The following is a 10,365-nucleotide window of genomic DNA, read 5'->3' on the forward strand; positions in this document are numbered from 1 at the left end:
CACCTCCTGGATCTGCTGTTCCATGACACATCATGCAAACAAGAAGTTTTAGGGCTGTGCATTGCCATGGCAGTAAATAACCTCTTGATGATTTCTAACAGCCTTTAGAGAATCTTCATGGAACTAACTTCTGTGCATTGCCTTAAGTTAGAAGTTATAACCTGACAGCACAGGCTCTAACCAAGCTCAGAAAGAATCCACCTGAGGCAGCAACACAAACAAATCCCACCCAGCCCTACGCCTATCACCTTGCATCTACCACTACCAGAGTGGTTATAGGTGCTACACTCACCTATCTTCATGTGCTTGGTATGTTAAATTAAGTTTCCTGGCTAAATCTCATTCAATCTAATCAGTAACATTTCCATGGAAGAATAAAAATTACTTGGGTGTCAAAGTTGATCCCACAGAGAGCAGGGAGAGCTGAGCTGCTTCCCATGGGAAGTAGCCAGGCTGTGCTGCTGTAGTAGTGAGGCACCTGGTGTTAAGCTGAAATAAATGGCATCTCCACACTCCTGGTAGCTTGGGACCAACACACACCTAAGCTAAGCCCCCACGGGAAAGAAAAGAAAAAAATCAGTTAATAAAAGCAGAATATGGAACCACAGACACAACAGATTTTTCTGCCCCATGCCATCAGCTAAGTTTAAGTTGCAAAAGAGCCAGAAAAGCCTGTTTCCATACAGCCCATTTCCTTACCTCAAATCTGCAGAGACAATTTGCACTCCAATTTATCAGTGCAGTGCCAGGACACACTATGTGTGACAAAAACAGGAGAGAAGAGGTGGCCAGTGCTGGCAGGAACAGCATGGGGTGTTTAGTTCAACACCCAGCCCCAAGGCACTGTGCCCACAGTGAGAAACGAGGCTGTTGTAAGAACTGTCACAAAATACGACTCCAAACCCAAGTTTCCATAACTGAATGGTTTCCTCTCCTCCCATGGACACACAATAGATGAACTTCCTTCTTACCACTTCCCCAAGGGACGCAGCCACCATGTGTGTTGCAGGGGACAAGTATGATGAAGATCCATGGGGCAGCACAGATTTCACATTCTCATAGGTGATAAAAAAAGCAGCAGCTGAAATTCAAGAATACATGCAATCATTGCACTGTTCCTCCATCACAGAGCTGTAGTTAAAACCAGGGTATTTTTACACCAAAACAGTACAACAGTATCAACAGAATCTGTGGGATAATTCCTTCAGAAGTTTATGTTTCTGGCCACCCCTGGCAAACCTCCCATTAATATCAAAGGTGTCAGGACTCCAGGCCACGTTTAGTAGTGAGCTACAGAAAGATGTGTTAATTAGTCATGAACGTCCAGCACATTTTGAAAAACTGGTATCTTCCATACCCATAGATAGAGGGAGGGAAGGTCTCTTGGTTGAATTGAATGGATGGTCCTTCGTTTGAGTGGGGGAGGAAGGGAACAACAAACAAATCAGTTGATTAATTGAAAAGAAAAACAAACCCAAAAAGCATTGATACAGTTCTGCTATTCTGCAATGTGCAAAACTGTTTCAGTACCAGTTTATTAATAACTTTTTTCCAGGTACTGTCAGTTAAATATTTTGAATTTAGCTCCATAAAATTTTTTTCCAAGTTTCCGAAGGATTTGTAGAAGTTCTTTGCAGTGAACAAGAAACACACGAGCTATGTTTATTCACTACAGCAGTCAACTACAAAGGCACTTACACCTTAAGGGTTATTCCTTCTCCTAAAGATAATTTCAGTTCTCAGTCATACATAGGAAAGATAAAACTACAGTGCAGATTTTGGAGATGTAAATACTGAAAAAAATGACATGTCTTGAGGGGGAACAGATTTTAATTGTAAAGAAGGGCCATGTGAATTGCCTTCTATTAATCAAAAGATGCTTATCACCTCAAAAGGAGATAACAGAGCAGCCAAGATAAAGAACTGAATTTTTTTATATCACCTTATGAAGGACATCAAACATCTGAAGGTGTCAGTGGATTTGTCAGCAAAGTTCTCCTAACATTTACGTCCAACAGCACACATTGCTGTTTTTTCATCCCTCCCTACAAAGACAAAATGGACAAAGGCATCAGGAGTTTCAGATGCCTTTTCTCTGCAGGGACTACAAGCATCAACTCTTTTAAACCCTCAGTTTCAAAAGTATTACTGATGTCTTTACAATTTAAGTGTTGTTGTTTCAGGGAGATGGGCAGAGCATCCCCAGGGCAATTAACTCAAACACCTCCAGTGCTCAAGCACTCTGAAATTCCATTCATTTCCAATGCCAAGAAAGAGTGGGTCATGACAAGTGTCCAGGACAAGCAAGACTCAAGCCTTCCTTGGCACCCAGAAATGCTTTAGGGTGACCCTGTAGGAAAGGACAGGCTTATATCCAGGAGTGCTTCCAAGGAATTAGGGTTGCTTTTCAGAGCAAACATGCAGCAGCCTTCACTCCAGCCTTGCTCAAGTTTGCTCAGTGCTTTATAATTCTAGAAACTGCTCTTCACAGCTGGACATGGACTCACAGAATCCAGGCACCCACAGGAGAGGAAGCCACAGACATGAATATGTGACATAAGTTACTATCTAAAGAAGACAAAGTATAATCCAAAGAAAATTTACCATTTGGAAAGGATCCTATTGCAGTGGAAGGAACACCAGCATAGATGCCACGAAAACCACCAGCTTTCCTAAATCCTTGAGGACTCTGTAGTCTTGTTTTTACAGTATCCAGGGGAAAAAGGATCAAGTCAACGCAGACACCAGCAACTCCACCAGCCTTCAAGACAAAACCATGGAGGAAAGTGCATTAATATTTTCAGGGGTGAAGTTGTGGTGCTCACGTGAGTAACTGAGTTATGTTTAACCCAAAGCACTCCTGACTGTATCCTTCCTGAGGTCAGTTTATAAACTGATAGTCTTACACAGAACTCAACATCTTCCACAGCTTTAACAAGGAGGGTTCAACAAAAGAAAGTAATAGATATTATGACTTTTAAACCATTTTAAAGGTATTTTCAAAATAATCTTGGTGTTTCGAATAGTGCAAGCAAAGTGATGCAACACTTCCCCATTCCACAGAAAAGCAAGACAGCGGATGTCTCTTATCAAGAGACAGCACAGAATGACCAACACCTCCAGCAGTTGTGTGATAAAATCAAGGAGAGACTGAAGCAATTCTGCTCCCCCCTTAGGCATCTCTAGAAAGCACATTCACATTTTTCCAGCAAAGTTCTTCATTTAAAGTGTTCACACTCCCTCACTGCCTTTGTTGAACAAAGCCTAAAGTAAAGCTGATTTATTTTCTTTTGCTAATAAAAGCCTACAGAAAAAAAAATAATCAAATCACTGAAAGGTTCAGATTGGAAGGGAACTTTTCCAGCTCCCTGTCATGGGCAAGGGCACCTTCCACTAGACCAGGTTGTCCCAAGTCCATCTAGCCTGGCCTTGAACACTTCCAGGGATGGGGCAGCCACAGCTTCTCTGGGCAACCTGTGCCAGGGCCTCTCCACCCTCACAGTAAGTATTTTTTTTTAATATCTAATCTAAACTACTCTCTGTCAGTTTGAAGTCATTCCCCCGTGTTCTGTCACCACGTGCTCTCTCTGCCTTTCTTGTAGACTCCCTTAAGGTACTGGAAATCATGTTAAATAAAGGTTTCAAAGTCATAAAGAAAAGAGGAAGATTTTTATCCAAAGAATTCATAAAACAAAAGCCTAAAAATCTTGATTCAACTAGGACTCAATCTTCTTCCATTGTCTGTGTTTCTAGATGACTGGTTTTTTTTTTTTTTAAATTACCCCATGACGTGGGTGATGGTAGAAAATAATTATTTGGCAAAAATATGAGGAAAAGGCTGATATAAACAGAAAAACTGATTTAAAATAAAACAAAAAAAAATCAGTAGTTAATATTAATCTGTTATGAGATTATTTAGATGCAGTGCTATTCAGAACAGAAAACAGAGTTTGAAGGCTACCTCAGAGAGATTAGCACACAAGAAACAGCTCCACAGATTTTTAACTCTGCCTGAAAACAAATCACATGAGTGTTAACTGATAATTTTTTTCAGGGTAACAGAGGATTCAGAGAGCTGTTCACAATCTACTGCTAAAGGTTTAATCAATAAGTTAATTACTCTTTTAATCTAGTTGGCTATTTTGAATGCATTGATTCTTCTTCACTCTTTTTCATCAAAATCCTTATCTGCTCAAAATAACATTGATCAGATTTAATATAGGCATCTGGTAAAACATGAACCAAAAGTTACTAATTGCTTCTTTAAGTTCTCAAAGTTCTGTATCTTAAATGTCATTTAAATTCATGAGGTAGCTAACAGAGCACCTGCCAGCGGGTGACAATAGCTGTGTGTTTGCAACAACTGCAGAAAAGAGAAATGACTTTTGGTTAATAAGACACCTAGAACACAACTTCTCCCCCACCTGTCAGTAACAGTAGTGTTATCAAAAGAACCTTCACCAGGAGCGGGACATACCTGTTAGCTAAGAGGAGACTGAGATCAGACCTCATTGGGGTCTGCAGCTTCCTCACAAGGGAAGTGGAGGGACAGCTCCAACCTCTGCTCTCTGTGATCAGTGACAGGACCCCAGGGAGCAGCTGGAGCTGTGCCAGTGGAGGCTGGGCTTGGGTATCAGGAAAAGATTCTTCCCCCAGAGGGTGGTGGGGCACTGACCAGGCTCCCCAGGGAATGGGCACGGCCCCAAGGCTGCCAGAGCTCCAGGAGCATTTGGATGATGCTCTCAGGCACAGGGTGGGGTTGTTGGGGTGTCTGTACAGGGCCAGGAGCTGGAGTGGATGATCCCGGTGGGTCCCTTCCAACTCAGGATATTCAATGACTCTATAAACTCCATCACAACGATTAAGCAAAACCAGGACCTGATTCCAAGGCATCAAGCCATGACCTCACTGCTTGCATCCATCTGCCTCAGAGCATCTGAGCTCTCCTGAAGCTCTCCCTACACCAGCCCAAGGCATCATATCCCTGATTTCCCACACAGAACCGACAAGTGAGCACTGGATGTTTCCAAGGGGTTCCTCAGCTATGGTGACTGCGGCTGCACCCCCTTGCTCAGATCACACATGGACAAGCAGCTTTTAGGGTGGGGATTGCAGCACTAAGTAGATGCTTCACAGACAGGGTCAGGGGCTTCCCGTGGTTCTGGAGTGGCTGCTGAAGCCACAAACTGTGGCCACCCCTCAGCTCAGCTCATCACCTTGGCAATGGTCAGGCCTGCTACAAAATGTGGAATATGAAACACTCTTCCTCAGAAAGGCTGTTCTCTGATGTTAGATCCTTGTAACTTTCAAGCCCAATCAACAAGAAAGGAGATTTAATTGTTGAAACAGAGCAGCCAACAGGCTCTACGTGATGTCCATGTGTTTGAAAGGCAAAATACTTGTCAGTAGAATTGATAAAGTTTAGAGCTGCATATGTTTCAATAATGTCAGACCTAGAGGGAGGTTAACAAATGTTGGGAACAATGTACCACTGATAGTGGACACTAAGGACGCAGAATTTATGGGCCACAAGGACATTTGACAGAACCCCAAAGAAGAGTAAGAAACTAATAAAGCACGCCTGTCAACTGAGCTGAATCAGCTCTGATTGGGTAAAAGGTAATTCCTGCAGGGGCACATCACAGCCGCCGATCCGGGAAACCCACGGACCTAAAGGAAGAGGAAGACTGAAGGTGTGGACTAATTACCATGGGAAGCGAGACAATCATTAACCAATAAAGATACAATACTAATTAATAAGAGAACTATGTAACTTGTAGTTACACAGTTATGCTTTTATTCGGTGAAGAGCAGAAATAATGAAAAGTTCTGGTAGTGGCAGTGCTGGCTTTGCGGATTTGCCACCCAGCGCCCCTTTCTGCGCAGAGCTGTAAATATACCTCCAGTCTGCGTGTGGATCGGGCTCTTGCACACCAGGTAAAGCAACCTATTTTGGGCCCCCTCACTCACCGCCAAGGCCGCCCAGGACTCCCGCGGCTCCATGCAGGGCTGGCGGTCCGGGCTGGCGGCCCGGGAGGGCTCAGCGGGCCCGGGCCCGGCGCTGCGGGCACAGCCCGTGTGCGCACATGGGCGCAGCCATATTGCCGCCCCGGGCCGCGGTCACGTGGGTACGGCTCCCACTGCGCCTGCGCCTGGCGGGCGGCGCCCGGCAATTAGCGCCGAGTGTTAATTGCTTCATACTTAGCGGCGGTTTGCTGTGCAGTATCGGCACAGCCGCTCTCGAAGCGGGGGAAGGGGCTCCTCCTGGCACCCCTGAAGTGCTGGTGGGTGCGCCAGAGGTGCGTGCTGCCCGTGGCTGGGGTCTGGTTGGAAAGCAAACAGTTCTTCCATGCGCCCTGGAAATAAATGATATCCTGAGGGAAAAACAGTCCTGAAATCCTGAAACTGAGTTTTTCTCAATTGATGTTGATGTCTTCAAGCTGAATTTTCTGTCTTTATGTGAAAAACGAGGTTCACTCTCCTGTTAGGATTTAAAGGTTTAATAAAGGACAATAAGGGACAAAGATAATAAACTTCACAGCTCTGGGTGCTTTGGCACTCGACCAAGAGCACACCTGTTAACTTGGGAGACACCCTTTCCATACCTGTCCTATTGCATCATAGTGCATATTCATCATCAATTATGCATATTCAAACTTTTCCTTAAGCTGGTTTACATGTTCCAGGAGCTGTTTAGCACGGCTCCTCCTTGGATCTGCCTTTTTACAGCATGCGCATTTCCTGGCTGTGGTTTCAGTCAGTTTTTATCATCACCTCCAGAGTAGCCTTTGGTCCATGGTTTCTGCAGACGGTAGCTGCCAATAGTTGGCATATCAGTAGCAGGGGTCTTCAACACACGTTGGTTGGATGTAATCCAACCAAGCAGGCAGTTCACAAGCATAACTCTATTAGCTATTTCACTATTATGTCTAAGTTTTTAGTTAATGACAGAAATAAAGGCATTAGTTGTTGTTAAAAAGCTGTATCATTATAACAAAGCTACTTTTACATATAACATCTATTTGTAGAAAGCCACTATTATAACATGTATCTATTACAATAACAAAGATACTTTAACATCATTCATTTTAACATTTGGAGAAAGCCAATATTATAACATTTATCTATCACACTTCAGGATGAATTTTGCCACGTTTTGTAAACGTAACTGATGACATCAGATAACTTCTACAATAGAAAAAAACTTTGTGTTTCCAGCATTGCATAAGATCATATTACCCAAATAAATATGCATTAGGCAGGCAGAGAATTTATATTAGATAGGCGGGTTCATGTAAATTTTACCATATAATAGATGTAACATTTTACGCCTTGTGGTACTTGATTTGTGGAAACTTCTGCCTTGCACCCTGTGTGGAATAAACAATGTCTCCTTTCAAACTAAACTGTTTCTGTGTTTAGAGAGCTCCTGAAATCGGCAGCAGTGTCTGTAGCACAGAGCCTGGCGCAGTGGTTCTGACACCATCCAGCACAGACCTCTGGGGTGCTCCCCTGAGCCAGAGCAATGCACGGCAAAAGTAATAAAGCCTCCCGACCAGGGTCATCGCTCCTGCCTCCTCCCAAGAGCTGTGCTGGCTCTCCTGGAATGGAAAATGCCGTTTTTCACCCGTATCCGAAACGCTTTTACATTTTGTATTTGTGTCTTGCTGACTCTCCCCCTTCTTACAAAGGGCATTCAATTAATCAGTGGTTCAAAAAGTTGCAGAGGATTTTGGCACAGAGTCCTCGCACAGTCCTCGCCCAGCAGGAAACCACACTTGAAATTACGGGAAATGTGATTCTAGAGGAGGAAGAAAGGGTGAATGTTGGAAAGCACTGCAGTGTGTGCAGAACCAGAAAATTCAGGCAGACTCCAATTCCAAGATTTCCTTGGCTGCAAGCACATCACTTGGGATGAGTTTTCAATGTAGCAGCCAGGAATGTGATGACACCTCACATCCAGCTCAGATCCTCTCCATCAGACTGCTCAGGGTGTTTGCAGGTGGGAAGCACCATGCTGACCTGGGTTGTAACATCTGCCCACAGCAGGGTCTGTGACTGACATGAAAGTGCCATTGCCAGCTCCAGCAAATTCATTACAGCTCTCCTACAACACTGTGATTTTTTTCTGAGCTCCCTCAGTCCCCAGAGATGGGTGATGTTAGAGCAGTATTCATTTCATTTAGCCTTCATTTTCATTTTGAGTGAAAAGCTCAAAGCTCTTCAGGCAAAAACAGAAAGAACCTGAATATGTTGCATTTCTCAAACTCCTTAGGTTTTTAAGGCAGCTCCTTGGTTTTTTATCTCTAACATACAACTTTTATGGTAATCTGCTGCGTTATCAATACTTTGCTTTAGTTTAGGCTGTATTGTGCTTATTAAGAAACACTTGTTGGTTTCATATCAGGAATGATCAAACAAGTGGACTCCTTTGGCATTACTGCCACACCTGTCCCTGGTATGGATGTCTGACCACCTAAAGTCTAAGGCAGGCCAGTTTGCTGTCCTAGGAATTAATTCCTGAAAATTCCCATGGCAAGGGGGTTAGAACTAGAAACTTAAGGTCTCTTCCAACCCAAACCATTCTGTGATTCTACAAAAACTTTGATCCTGCTTCCGGAAAGAAGCAGGAGCCCCAGTTACATATTCCAGCTGTAATATAGGGATGACTGGACTGTGAGCAGTTATTAGAGTAACACCCAGCAGAGCACCTGACTCTCTGAAAGAACCCTGCTATTTACACAGCAATAAAAAGGATCTGAAATCTACCATTTCAAGCTGGTGTTCTGTTGAGTGGCTAAATAAACACAAAAGCTGAAAGTTCCTCAGTTTCCCGGTCCATGTCTGTCATTAAATTAAGCACATTGGAGCCATATTGAGGGAAAAAATCAGACATCTGCAGTAAATGAAGTGTGCTTTTGGAGTCCCTGCTATCCCCCAGAACCCAGCAATGGCAGCACTTAAAACAAGACCTTTTTACCTCCATGGGCCCAGGAGGTTTCTTGATGTAAAGGTTCTTGGGGTCATAGCAAGCATTTTTCATATTGTTCAGTGCAAAGCTTTCAGATACACTCTGTGGCACTGACTCTTTTATTTATCACCTTCTGTCAGGAGAACTGTTGCTGCATCAGAGAGGTCACAACCTTCTATTCTTCCAAGCCACTGTCCTGTCTTAAATGAACAAGTTCTGCTTAATACCATAAGGGCCAAACATCAATCTTTGTGCCAAGTCCTTCAGTGGACTCCCCCTGGGCTTGAAAAGTAAATTGACTGAAGAAAGAGAAACCAGATGGTTTCTCACATCCTTTCTTGCCTGCAAGAAAATGCTGTGGGTGCTCCCCATCATCTCCACTGCAGGGGAAGAAGATGGGCTGAGCATAACCTTGCACAGGTAGCATCTGACTGCATCTGAATGAAAGATGTTCATGGTCAACCCTATTTTCTGCTCCTGCCAGGCCTGTGTCCAGCTGTGGCTGGATCTCAGGGGCTGGAGGGCAAGATGGGGAGACTGTGGAACAGCCATGTGGGGCTTGTCCCAGGCACTGCAGGGACAATACCCTGAAGCAGAGGACAGAACAGACATTTGTGTTCATCCTGCTGCAAGTGTAGACTCTGCCATCATCACAGCAGCTTGCTGGCCAGAATTTTTTGCTCAGTCCCTCCTTTTGTCTTCTTTTTTTTTCCCCTGCTCCTCTTTTCTGCCCTTCCTTGCCCATGGTTGCAGGTTGGTAAGAATGCTTTTAAAAATGGCCATTATGCCTATACCACCTCACCTGGTTCCCTCAGCCTTTGCAGCACATAAAAGCCTTGGCAAGAGATGAAAAGCCTTTTAATTGCAGTAGGATAAGGAACATACTGCATCTCTGGATGCACTGAGTGGGATATGAGCTGCCAGCAATATAGCAACCCTCTATCTTATGCTCTGCAGAAAAAGAGACATCTCAGGGAGTGAATATCAGCCACTCATGGCTCCTCTGTGTCAGGGCTACTTAAGCACTATTTTAGATTTGATTTCACATTAATCCTTCCACTGGTACAACACTGCACATGCACAGAAATGCCTGTATGTGTGGATCTGTGAATAGGTAAGCATGTCTATATTCTTTGTGTGTATTTCCTCCTCAGTCTCTGGCTGCTGTTGGATGTCTGACACCAGCAGCAGAAGATTTATTGATCTGGTCATAATATATTAAGGCTGCTGAAGAGCAGATGTTAAAAACAGACTTCTTGGCATATATCAGCCCCCAGCGGTATTGGTCTCACACATGTTCCAGTTTATTTATTGAAGCAATTGCTCTCCTCATTCTCTTCATTATCTTCCTCCTGAGCAATTCAGGCACACCAGAGCCAACCCCTTCCAGTCAG

The 10,365-nt window shown here is 43.9% G+C and overlaps 1 protein-coding gene across 3 annotated transcripts in view; it reads right to left on the reverse strand.

Moving 5' to 3' along the window:
* SLC25A26 (solute carrier family 25 member 26) overlaps window positions 1–6,112 on the reverse strand; it is an 85,477-nt gene extending 79,365 nt beyond the window's left edge. For all 3 annotated transcript variants that reach the window (XM_032121343.1, XM_032121344.1, XM_032121342.1), the window contains exons 1-3: window positions 5,971–6,112; window positions 2,605–2,761; window positions 972–1,081 (exon numbers count right to left, since the gene is read on the reverse strand). In XM_032121343.1, coding sequence (XP_031977234.1) covers window positions 972–1,081; window positions 2,605–2,761; window positions 5,971–6,003 — 300 coding nt within the window. In that variant the 5' untranslated portion in view covers window positions 6,004–6,112. The remainder of the gene's footprint in view (window positions 1–971; window positions 1,082–2,604; window positions 2,762–5,970) is intronic.
* Between the last annotated feature and the right edge of the window lie 4,253 nt (window positions 6,113–10,365).

This window comes from Corvus moneduloides, chromosome 11 (assembly GCF_009650955.1).
Source record: "Corvus moneduloides isolate bCorMon1 chromosome 11, bCorMon1.pri, whole genome shotgun sequence".
Lineage (NCBI taxonomy): Eukaryota > Metazoa > Chordata > Aves > Passeriformes > Corvidae > Corvus > Corvus moneduloides.